Below are 12,737 nucleotides of genomic sequence, written 5' to 3' on the forward strand. Positions count from 1 at the left end.
ATGATTGGTTTTTCCACATCCCTAAAGAATGTTGATGGGATCTGGATTGGGATTGCATTGAATGTATAGATTGCTTTGGGTAGAACTGATATTTTCACAATGTTCAGTCTTCCTTGATATATTCTTTTGATGATGGTTGTGATGCCATTCTTCTCAATTTTTCATTCCCAGCATAGTAGAGTATATGATTGTCTGATTCAAAATGGCTAATACCATTTCATTTCAGCTCACTAACGCATAGGATATTGATCTTTTTGTGTTCCATTTCACTGTTGACAACTTATAGTTTTCCTGGATTCATACTTCATATGGTCTATGTTCTAATAATTAGTGGATATTCACATCTGTGTGTTTTTAAGTTGTGCCACATCAATAAACGAAGGTTCCAATAGCTTTATTCTACCCATGTCATTAAGGTCGACTCTTTTAGGAGGCAGCTCTTCCCGAGTTGTATTTTGAGTGCCTTCCAATGTGAGGGACTCATTTTCTAGTACTATATCAGACAATGTTTCACTGGCATTCATAAGGTTTTCTGGCCCTCTCAAATAATCTTTCACTGCTATTCATAAAGTGTTAGGTGACCAGTTTATCCAGAAGTGGAATGTAGTGTTTTTCTTCCTAGTCTGTCCTAGTCTGAAAGTTCTGCTGATACTTGTCCACCATAGATGACCCTCCTGGTAACTGAAATACCAGTGTCATAGCTTCCAGCATCATAGCAACATGCAAGCCACCACAGTATGACAAATTGACAGAAGTGTGGTGGGTATCAGTGTAGGGTGTGTTTTAAGTCAATCATCTTTAAGATAGAAAAAGAGTAGATTAGGCACAGAGAAGTAAGCAGAGATGGGGGAAGATGGATGCCACAGTGTATGAAGATCATCAGGGCACTGAGGAACAGAAATTGAAAAGAGACAAAAACCAGGGCAGATAGAGCATGCCTTCCCATAGAGCCTGCACTTGAATTTGGAGTTCTAGTCTCCTGAACTGTGAGAAAATAAGTTTCTTTTTGTTAAATTTACCCACTTATCGTATTTGTTATGGAAGCAGTAGATAACTAATACAGTCCTCTTCACTGACTATTCATGATCTGGCAAGGCATTATTGGTAGCAGTAATTATTTCTCTTTAAAGTCGAAATCATTACTTTTAGGGATTATAAATCAGAGCACAGTTTTCCTAACTTGCGAGCATTTTTTTTTTTAAATGTTGAACCTGGATAAATGATGTTTAACTTTAGTATAAATTCTAAAACAGTGGTTCTCAAAGTGTAGGCAGCTTCACCGTCATCTGGGGACTTACTCCTCCAAAAAACCAGACTCTCTGCCGTAGCGTCAATGCTGACGCATAGGACAGAGTAGAACTGCCCCATAGGGTTTCTAGGGCTGTGAATCTTTATGGAAGCAGACCGCCTTACCTTTCTCCCACAGAGCAGCTGATAGGTTAGAATCACTGACTTATCAGTTAGTACTTTACCACTACACCACCAGTGTTCCTGTGAAATTTATTAGAAATGTAAATTCTCAGGCCCTTACCCAGACCTACTGATTGAGAATCTCTAGTCAGCAGCCTGCTACCTGATTCTAGTGCTCACTCCTGTTTGAGAATCACTGCTCTGAAAGATCTAGACTCATGGGTTGTCCCTGCTGATTTCTCCCTACTTCATAATCTATCTGAGATAGTTTCTTCATGTCTACAGCATGTCTTATTTTCATCTCACCCTGTTTTTTCCATCACTCCCTGCAATTTCTTTCTCCTCTCCTCTCCCCCTCTTTTTCTTTTTCCTTTTCCTCACCATTTGGAAGCATTGTTTATTATTGTTATTTTCACAAGGCGATAGGGTTAAAATTTGGATGAAACAGATAGCATGACAAATAGCATTATGTGTAAAGGTGGTGTTTTTATCATTTTTGAATTAATTTGAGTGTATGTGTGATTAATTTCTTATTCTTTTCCATCTATACTCACCCAGTTCCAAATTCTTCAATTTCGAAATTGCTTTCCATCAACTAAAATTTCAAAATGTACATTTCAAAGTATGAATCACCTAGAGTCAATAATTGTTGAATTTTGTTGTAATTGCTTTGTCTTTCTTTTCTGCACATTCACACATGCATATATATGTACATGCACACACATACATTCTTGCTACTGAACCATTTTTACATAAGTTGCATATATCAGAACCCTTCATTCATAAAAAGTTTAATCTTAAGAATAAAGATCAGAGTAGTTTTTAATGGGACTAGAACAAAACTGTTTTGAGAGGCCACTCATATAAAAAACTAAACCAATTATTAAAGACTCTTTAGTAATTTCAGAGTTACTTGTGTAAATATCTTAATGAGGAAAAGGTACAAAACTTTGTGAGTGTGAAAATGAATTCTCCAGCCGTTTTCAACAGTTTCTCATTTGAACTACAGAATAAAAGATGATTTGAGTGACTGTTTTCTCAATTTTCCCGAGGATGCATAGTGTTAAGGTTAGCTTATATATTCAGTGGTTACCTTGGGGTATTGCCAAACCAAACCCTGTGCCATTGAGTTGATTCCAACTTACAGTGACCCTGTAGAACAGAGTGCAAGGTGCTCAGGTAGTGTAGTGGTTAAAGTATTGCCCTGCTAGCCAAAAGGTCAGCACTTTGAGCCTCCTGCTTCCATAAAGACTTAGAGCCTTGCAAGCCCTATGGGACAGTTCTCCTTTGTCTTAAAGGGTCACTATGAGTCAGAGTTGACTCACAGTTGGGATGTTACTTGGAAGTGACAGTGGCCAGACTTCATCTGACCTACTTTGGTCATGTCAGAAGAGACTATTCCCTGGAGAAGGATATCATGCTTGGTAAAGTGGAGGATCAGCAAAAAAGGGGAGGGCCCCCAACAAGATGGATGACACAGTGGCTGCAATGATAGGCTCAGGTATAGCAAGGATTGTGAGGCTGGCGCAGGACTGGGCAGTGTTTCGTTCTGTTGTATGTAGGGTCGCTATCAGTCTGAGCTGACTCGACAGCACCTAACGATGACAACAATGTAGGATAGAGTGGAACTGCCTCAGAGGGTTTCCAGGGCTGTCAATGTTTATGGAAGCAGACTGCATCATTTTTCTTCTGCAAAGTGGCTGGTGGATTTGAACTCCTGACCTTTTGGTTAACTGCTGAATTCTTTAACCTTTACACCACCAGAGTTCCTTATCTTGAAGTATTACTCAATTCACTATCATTGAGTTTTTTCTGACTCATAGTGACCCCTATAAATCTTTACCGAAGCAGACTGCCTCATGTTTAACCATGGAGCCACTGGTGGGTTTGAACCTCCAACCTTCGGGGTAGCAGTGAAATGCCTTAACCACTACACCACTAGAGCTCCTTTCTTTAAAGTATTAGAATTTAATAATTATCTTGGGAGAACCCTGTTTAGTCTGATTAGCTGTGTATAGTGGATTGAAAGTATCCCCCAATTCATGTCTACCTGGAACCTCAGAATGTGATGTTATTTGGAACCAGGGTCATAATGAATTAGGGTGGGCCCTAAATCTGCTGACTAATGACCTTAGAAGAGGAGCAGACACAGAGATTCATGTGGAGAAAAGCCTTCTGAAGGTAGAGACAGAGAGGGAAGTGATGTAGCTACAAGCCAGGGAACTCCAAGGATTGCCAGGAGCCACTCAGAGCCTGGAAGCATCCAGGAAGGATTCTCCCCTAGAGCATTCAGTGAAGCCTGGCCCTGCTGACAGCTTGATTTCAGACTTTTGAGAGAATGAATTTCTGTTGTTTTAAGCTACCCAGTTAGTGATAATTTGTTTTGACAACCTTGCAAAACTAATGCATTGTATATGTGGCAAGTTCTTAGATGGCTTGTTATGTTTATACAAATAACCCTTGTTTTTAGATTACAGGTCCTCCAGGTTGTGGGAAAACTCAGTTCTGTATTATGATGAGTGTTTTGGCTACATTACCCACCAACATGGGAGGTCTAGAAGGAGCTGTTGCCTACATTGACACAGAGTCTGCATTTAGTGCTGAAAGGTAGGAGGGTTTATTCCCATTACAATGCTTTACTTCTGTAATTTCTTTTATGTACTTCATATAACATTTTATCAATAAGTTAACATTTATCTTTTTTTTTTTTTGAGAATACAGAATGCTAGATTTTTTTTTTCAAGATGGTGTTTTTACAGAATTTTCCTTTTAAAACTGATACACAAAACAGTTTCTTTTTTATCTTCTCTATCCTTTTCTTATTGGTGTAAGATTCCAGTGTAAGCTGGATTTTGCAAAGTCAGGAAAAAGTGATGCTCAAGAAACAGAGGGAGGAATTTAAGTAGAATATGAGGAAGAAGGGAAATTAAGAAAGAAAAAGGTCTGCTGCTTTACAAGTAATTTCTTCTTGGATGTAAAATATTAGCAAATGGAAAAATTACAGATTTCTGATGTACTAAAACACTTTTTGATTGAGAAGTATTTTATTTTACTCTTTGAAGTAGTATGATATTAAGAATCACACTAATAGTAAGTACCACTCTTGGGAAGAACAGATATCCTTAGTTTGGCCGGGACCTCTAATAGTCTGTGAGAGAGATATTCAATCTTTCATATAATTCTATATACCCAACTTAGATTGTCATTTGTAAGCAGGAGTCTTATACATTTGGTAACTGATTCCATCCTGTTCTCTTAGTCAAAATATAGTCCTTTCAGTCTGTCTTTGACTTTGCCACTATGAATAATATTTCATATTTGATGGTACCAAAGAGTACCATTTAGATGAAAGATGTTACCTGGCCAGAGAAGATCCAAATGGATTATTTTACCTGGACTTAACTTTGTTTCCTACATCTCTCGATTTTCCATTTTTCAGAGTATATGCTACTTTATCTGGCAACTCATTGAGTCTGTGTTAAATCTTTATATCTTCAGTGCTAAAACCAGTGAGTTACACATACTAAGTGCTCAAAAAATGCTTGCTAAGTGAATGAATTCACAGTTGTTACTCCCAGGTTGTGGAATATAGATATGATTTCTTTCTAAAAGGTGCAACAGGGAAATGACTGATTCTAGGACTGGATCAGGACATTTTTAACTAGTCTGAAACATCCTGTCCTATCAGATGATAAGGATGGTGTTAAAGAATATTTAGGGGAGTGTCAAAAAGATGTAGAAGTCAATCTGTGGGTCTCCTGTTGGCCGAAGATGAAGCAAATTGAGTGTCAATAATAATGGCAGTAGATTAAAACACATGAAATATGCTTACATATAAGAATTTATAATGATATTAAGAAATGGAAAGCAACCAATTGGTCACCATTGGAGAATGCCAGAGAAGCAACTCATTATTTTGAAAATGTGTAAATTGAAAAAAAAAAAACAAAACAAAAAACCCATGCATTTATTCTTTGTTTTCCTAAATGAATTATATTACTGAATAATCTTTTTATAGATATCTTTTATACTTTTATAGAAGTATTCCAGTAGTAAATGAAAAAGGAGTACTAGAATACCACAAAATTACAAACCTTAACAATCTAATGGATGTAGGTACTGAATATCAAAGTCTGCTAGCATCACAAAAGCAGGAATGGTTATTGTGTACCTCCTGAAGAATCATCAGTTACTTTCAGCTCCAGCTACCAGTTTACAGCATACACCTAGAAGAAAGGAGAAGCACATTAACCTACCCCACAGAGGTGCAATCGGAAAAATCCGAACTGAAAACTGTGGAACAAATAATCTTGTTTTTCAAGAAATAAACAATAAGATTAAAAAATAAAAAAGAACAGTTGAGGAGGAAACTTTAGATTAAAAGGAAACTTAAAAGACATAATAATCAATTGCAGTGTATTGATCTCAATTGGATCTTGACTTAAACAAATGACAAAAAAGAACAGAAACAAAAACATATATGAGACTGTTAGAAATTTGAACATAGACTATATATTTAATGCTAAGCTGATAAAGACTCAAGTTGTCCAAGTGAAAAGTACTTCTTAAAATTGTAGTGATTATCCTTTAACTAACCATCAAAAACAAACCAAACCAAACTCACTACCCTAGAGTTGATTCTGACTCATAGTGACCCCCATTGGGTTTCCAAGGCTATAAATCTTCATGGAGTGGACTTCCTCATCTTTCTTCTGTGGAGCATCTGGTGGGTTCAAACCACCAACCTTTGTGGTTAACAGCCAAGTGCCTTAAGTACTATACCACCAGAGCTCCTTAGGGAACATATCAAGTAGGTGTTAATTACCCAGTTAGGTATTAAATGGCTCCGATAGGAATCCTGAGGAATTTGATAAAGAATTGAAGGATTATAGTTATTCTGATAATAGTAGTTTAGTTTCCTGTAATTGGGTTTATGCTTTCTTTGCACTCCTTAAAAAACTGAGTTTAGGATATCTTCTTAAAGAGTAAGCTATTGCATAATGCCATTGTTATCAGGATTACAGTTCAGAGCAGATTAAAAACCAATGAGTTGTTTGATATTTAGTTGTTTTAGCCTATCCAGCATAAATATAGGTGACTAATCCATACACCTACTTGTTACTTATTAACTATTTTGTTATCTTACGTTTCATATTTACAACCATAGTAAAAAAATCTACTCTCCAACCATTTTGTGCATTTAATGACATATGTCTGGCAGTAAGAAACTCAGGTGCAAGATGAGAGTAACTGTGGCTGTATTGGTTTAAGGTCTTGTGTCAACTTGGTTAGGCCATGATTGTCCGTGGTTTGGCAGTTACACAATGATGTAATTTGACAGTTATATAATGATATAATCTAGCAGTTGTGTAATGATGTAGTCGTCCCCCATTTTGTGATCTGATGTGGTCACCCTCTATTTTTACATAAGGTCAATATTTGCATAATGACCTTGTCTTTGGAACAAAACCATGTTGATAAGTGGGGAGTGGGTGTATTTTCTCATTTAATTCGTGGAGGTTACTGTTTATGTTCTTTGTTTTTGCATACGGCCTTCATTACCTACTTTTCAGATCTTCCATATCTGCTTATTTCTCTTTAATTATATTATCCTGCCTATGTGCATATTGGGAGCTCTGGCGGTCTAGTGCCTAAGGCATTTGACTGCTAACCAGAAGGCTGGTGGTTCAAACCCACCAGCTACTCCTTGGAATGTTGGGCAATCTACTTCCATAGAGATACTGCCTCAGAAACTCAAGGAGGGGTCGTTAGGAGTCAGATCCGACTAGACGGCAGTGAGTTTGGTTTGATTTATGTGCATATTAGCACTTGTATCAGAGGCAGGTAGAGAAATGTGAAGAGCTAAAATTTTGGTTACTTGGTTGCAATTATGTTGCATAATTCACAAGCAGTGCTTCTGAAGGTAATTTGAGGATAGTTGTTGAAATTTATGTTGTCTTTGCTTTTATATTCCATTCTTCATTAGGCTTGAAAAGTATGGTCATCTGGCTGCCACCTAGGGTACATTTTGAGGTCTGGTGATAGATCAGGTGGCATCAAAAGTACCAATGATCTTTTGTATAGTTGTCAGACTTGGTGTCCTTACACTGCCTTCTAGAATTTCTCATGGAGCAGTCAAGGAAAGGAGATACCTCCGTAGTGCCTGGTTACATTTCATTTGTGCTGTTTCCAGACGGCTTGACCCCTGTTTGGAGTTATTAGGGGAAGGTGGGTCTATCAGTTATGAAAGCTTTCTGTTCCAAGTAACTGACTACTCAAAGAACAACAGTTGATAAACAAAAAGAGGCTTATTTTTCTCACATTAGAAGAAGACTTGAGGTAGGCAGTTGCTGGCACTGGTTCAACTTGCTCAATAGACCTAGGACTGGCATCACATCATTCCACGCTCAAATCAGTGGGAGGGGAAAGGATCAGATATATCTATTCCTTTCATTAGGAAGGTAAAGGTTTTTCTAGAATAGCCACGTCTTCTTCCTCTCACTGGGCCACCCCTAGATGCAAGGAAGAATGGGAAAAGATAGTCATAACAATCATGATTAATTGCCTGGAGCTGCATAGTAAGGAGGAAATGGGAATGGATTTGGGTAAGCAGTTAACAGTGTCTGCTGTAACTGGGATAGTTTCTAGGTTAAAAAAGAGGTAAAACAAGACAATATGAAACTCAAAGGGGGAATATGTTTTAATTTACATTTCAAATAAAAATTAAGGTTAAAATGCATTAAAAAATGAAAGTCCTGCAGGTGTATGTCCTTAAAAGTCCTTTAGAAAGAGTAGTTACATTTTTGAAAGGAATGTACTACTAAGCTTATTGTACATCTCTTTTAGAAGATAATGATCTAAAATAGTATGTTAATCATTTTCTTTCATCATAGATTATATCTACAGGCTATTTGACAATTAGTTAATAATATGACCTGGTACTAAGCCCTCAGATACTCATATGGTTGCCTTGGGGAGAGGAGATGACTAGTAGGCAGAACTCTGGATTTCCTTCTTGTAATTGATTCAGAAAATATGTGTTTTTTAAAATTTGTTTTACTTATTGAACCTCTGCTTAAGATTATATATAGTTTTAGGCACCATGTGTTTGTAATTTGCACTATGAGAATATAAATAAAGAGATTAAACCAGTGACCTATACTCATATTCTGGACTATGAAAATTTTGGCAACCATGAGAATTTTAGTATACATGATTGAATGAATTATGTATCATCCATATTGGAGATGGTTAGAAGAAGGTAGAACTTGAGGGGTTAGGAACAGAAAAGGAAGATAATATGGATGTTTGATAGAAATAAAGGTTTTTGACATAAAGCTTTGGGAGAAATCAAATGGTGAGAGAAAATAAAGATGGATCTTAGAAGTGCGAATGGAATGGGACCAATGTGTGTGAGAAAAACTGAGGGATCTGGGGAACTCAGAGATGGTGTCAAGGACCTGGGTGTGTGGGCTCTAGCACTGGAATTTTAGGAGGTGGAAGTGGACATTTCTGGGTTATCATGAAATCAGAAAAGCTTTGAACACTTGGAAGAAAGATGTAGTCCAGCAAGAAAAGAAGACATTAATCAAATAATCATTAAAATGTAAAATTGTAACTATGGTAACTATACAAAGGAGAGGTACATGTTGCATTAGTACTATGCGAGGGCAAGGGCTGAATTTAGAACTGAAGGGGCTTCTATATGTAGTGTGCATTTTACCTTTTAGTGTGCCAAGTGTACCAGAGCCAGTACCCATTAATTTCTATCAAATTATTTTTAGGGCATTACCCTTTCCAAATCAGTGTATAAAGATAAAAGATGAACTTGGCTAATTTTGAAAGCAATACTACTGTGATGTTAGGCCTGTTAGCCTGTTTACTGTTGTTGTTGGGTGCTGTCAGTCAAGTTTTTACTTATAGCCACACTATGCGACAGAGTAGAACTGCCCCATAGGGTGTTGTAGGTTGTAATCTTTAGAAAAACAGATCACTAGGCATCAGGATTGGAAGAAGACTCATGAACGACCTGCGATAGGCAGATGACACAACCTTGCTTGCTGAAAGTGAAGATGACTTGAGCATCTACTGATGAAGATCAAAGATTACAGCCTTCAATATAGATTACATCTCAACATGAAGAAAACAAAAATCCTCACAACTGGACCAATAAGCAACATCATGATAAATGGAGAAAAGATTGAAGTTGTCAGGGATTTAATTTTATTTGGATCCACCATCAACACCCATGGAAGCATCAGTCAAGAAATAAAATGACATATTGTACTGGGCAAATCTGTAAAAGACCTTTTTAATTGTTAAAAAGCAAAGATGCCACTTTGAAGACTAAGGTGCACCTGACCCAAGCCCTGATATTTTCAATAGCCTCGTATGCATGTGAAAGCTGGACATTGAATAAGGAAGACTGAAAAAAAAATCAATGCATTTGAATTGTAGTGTTGGTGAAGAATACTAAAAATACCATGGACTGCCAGAAGAAGGAACAAACCTGTCTTGGAAGAAGTATAGCGGGAATTCTCCTTAGAAGCAAGAATGACCAGATTCCATTTCACTACTTTGGTTCTGTTGTCAGAAGGGACCAGTTCTTGGAGAAGGATATCATGCTTGGTAAGTAAAGTAGAGGGTCAGCCAAAAAGGGGAAGACCCTCAATGAGATGGATTGCCACAGTGGCTGTGACAGTGAACTCAGGCATAGCAAAGACTGTGAGGAAGGTGCAGCAGGATTAGAGAGTTGTATTGTACATAGGGTCATTATGAGTTGGAATCAACTCAATGACACCTAACAACTACACCAATTGTTTGGGTGAAAGTTGAGCCATGGGGGTTGAGATCAGTTCCTGGCTTGAAGAGTGTTGAAAGGCCAAAATCTAGGGCATTCCACCAGTCTTCATCAGGCCACTAATCCTGGTCTTTTGTATAATTTTGAGTTTTGTGCCACATTTTTCTCCCACTATATTTGGACCTCATATTGTGATCCCTTTCAGAATGATTAACAGTGGTAGTCAGGTACCATCCAGTTCATCTGGTCTCAGGATTGTGGAAGCTGAGGTTCATTTGGTCCATTAGTCCTTTGGACTAATTGTTTTCTTACATCTTTGATTTTCTTCATTCTGCTTTGCTCCAGAGGGTGGGGGGGAGACCAAGAGTTGCATCTTAGATAGCTGCTCACAAGCTTTTAAGACCCCAAGTGGTACTCAGCAAAGTAGGATATAGAACATTGTGAACTAAGTGATGCCATTTGACCTTAGTGTCCCCCAAGATTATGGTTCTGAGCCTCTATGCCCAGTGATTCATTCCCTCTGGGTGTTTGGTTATGACCAAGAAGTTTTCATATCTTTGCTCCTGTATGCTCTGTTAAAATTTGGATATATTTGCAGCATATAAAGGAGCTCTGGTGGCACAGAGGGTATGGCATTTGACTGCTAACCAGAAGATCAGTAGTTCAAATCCACCTGCTGCTCCATGGGAAGAAGATGAGGCAATCTCCTTCCATAAAGATTTACAGCCTTGGAAACCCAAAGGGGGTTGCTGTCAGTCAAAATCGATTCCATGGCAGTGCGTTTATTTATTTATTTTGGGCAGCATATATAAATATATATATTTATATAGAGATCTCCTCTGTCAAACCTATATATATATATATTTTGAGTATAGTCCCATTTGCCTTCCCACCCCTGTTCATCTTTAGTGTCTATTTATGTATCCACTCTTGGATTATTATTATTACTGTTATTGCAGCATTGTGTATGTAATAGTATTAACCATTGTCTTTTACTTTTGTGCTCCTCCCTGTTTCTTCCACTGCCTCAGTCACTTTGTGCTGATCTCTTCCTTTTTGTATATTGCCTTTCTCTTCACCCAGGTTAATATGTGCATATCCTCTAGTTAGGTAAAGAAAACAAAGATCTTCACAACTGGACCAATAAGCAACATCATGATAAGTGGAGAAAAGATTGAACTTGTCAAGGATTTTATTTTACTTGGATTCACAATCAGTCCTCATGGAAGCAACAGTCAAGAAATCTGCTGCAAAAGTCCTCTTTAAAGTGTTAAAGAGCAAATATGTTACTTTGCAGACTAAGGTGTGTCTGCCCCAAGCCATGGTATTTTTAATACCCTCATATACATATGATAGCTGGGTAATGAATAAAGAGGACTGCAGAATAATTGATGCATTTGAATAGTGGTATTGGAGAAGAATATTGAATGAACCAAGGACTACTAGAAGAATGAAGAAATCTGTCTTGGAGGAAGTACAGCCAGAATGCCGCTTAGAAGCAAGAATGGCCAGACTTCATCCCTTGTTCTTTCGTCATGTTGTCGAAAGGACCTACACTTGGAGAAGTAGATCATGCTTAGTAAAGTAGAGGGGTCAGTGACAAAGAGGAAGACCTTTAAGGAGATGGATTGGCACAGTAGAGTTAGGATGATGGTCTCAAGCTTGGCAATGATTGTGAGGATGGTGCAGGACCAGGCAGTGTTTCATTCTGTTGTACATAGAGTCCTAATGGCACCTAACATCACCACTGCTACCACCCTGTAGTTAGTGATTTATACTTCCTTGCCTTCTCACCCACGGTAACCTTCAAAAAATTATTCTCTCTTGTGTAAACCTTTTCTTAATTTTCTATAGTAGTGGTCTCCTACAATTTGTCCTTTTGTGATTGACTAATTTAATGCAGCATAATGTCCCCTAGGTTCATCTGTGTCATGAGGTGTTTCAAACATTCAATTCATCATCATTCTTTAATGTTGCATGGTATTCTATTGTGTATATGTACTATAGTTTATTTATCCATTCATCCATGGATGGGCACTTGGGTTGTTTCCATCGTTTTGCTATTGTGAATAATGCAGTGAACATGGATGTGCCTGTGTCTGTTCATATCATGGCTCTTATTCTCTAGGATACATACCTAGTAGTGGGATTGCTGGATCATGTGATATTTCTATTTTCAGCTTCTTAAGGAAGTGCCATACCACTTTTCATAGTGGTTTACCATAGTATAGACCCACCAGCAGTGTATGAGAGTTCCAGTATCTCTATACCCTCACCAGCATTTGTGGATTTCTGTTTTTTGGAACTTTCCTGTTAATGTTGAGGTTGGATGATACCTCATTGTTGTTTTTATTTGCATCTCTCTGATGGCTAATGATTGTGAGCATTTCTTCATGTGTTCGTTAGCCCCTGAATGTTTCTTTTCTTTTTTTATTGTGATTTGGGTGAAGATTTACAGAGCAAATTCACTTTCCATACAGAAGTTCAAATATACTTTGTCTCATGTCATTGACCACAGTTTACCACA

The 12,737-nt window shown here is 37.7% G+C and overlaps 1 protein-coding gene across 1 annotated transcript in view; it reads left to right on the plus strand.

Annotated features, from left to right (window-relative positions):
• The window catches only part of RAD51B (RAD51 paralog B), an 874,995-nt gene that overhangs the window by 42,468 nt on the left and 819,790 nt on the right, over positions 1-12,737 (plus strand). The window contains exon 5 of the mRNA XM_042781147.1: positions 3,881-4,017. Coding sequence (XP_042637081.1) covers positions 3,881-4,017 — 137 coding nt within the window. The remainder of the gene's footprint in view (positions 1-3,880; positions 4,018-12,737) is intronic.

This window comes from Orycteropus afer, unplaced genomic scaffold, assembly GCF_000298275.1.
Source record: "Orycteropus afer afer isolate SDZICR_OR568_19922 unplaced genomic scaffold, OryAfe1.0 scaffold00088, whole genome shotgun sequence".
NCBI lineage: Eukaryota > Metazoa > Chordata > Mammalia > Tubulidentata > Orycteropodidae > Orycteropus > Orycteropus afer.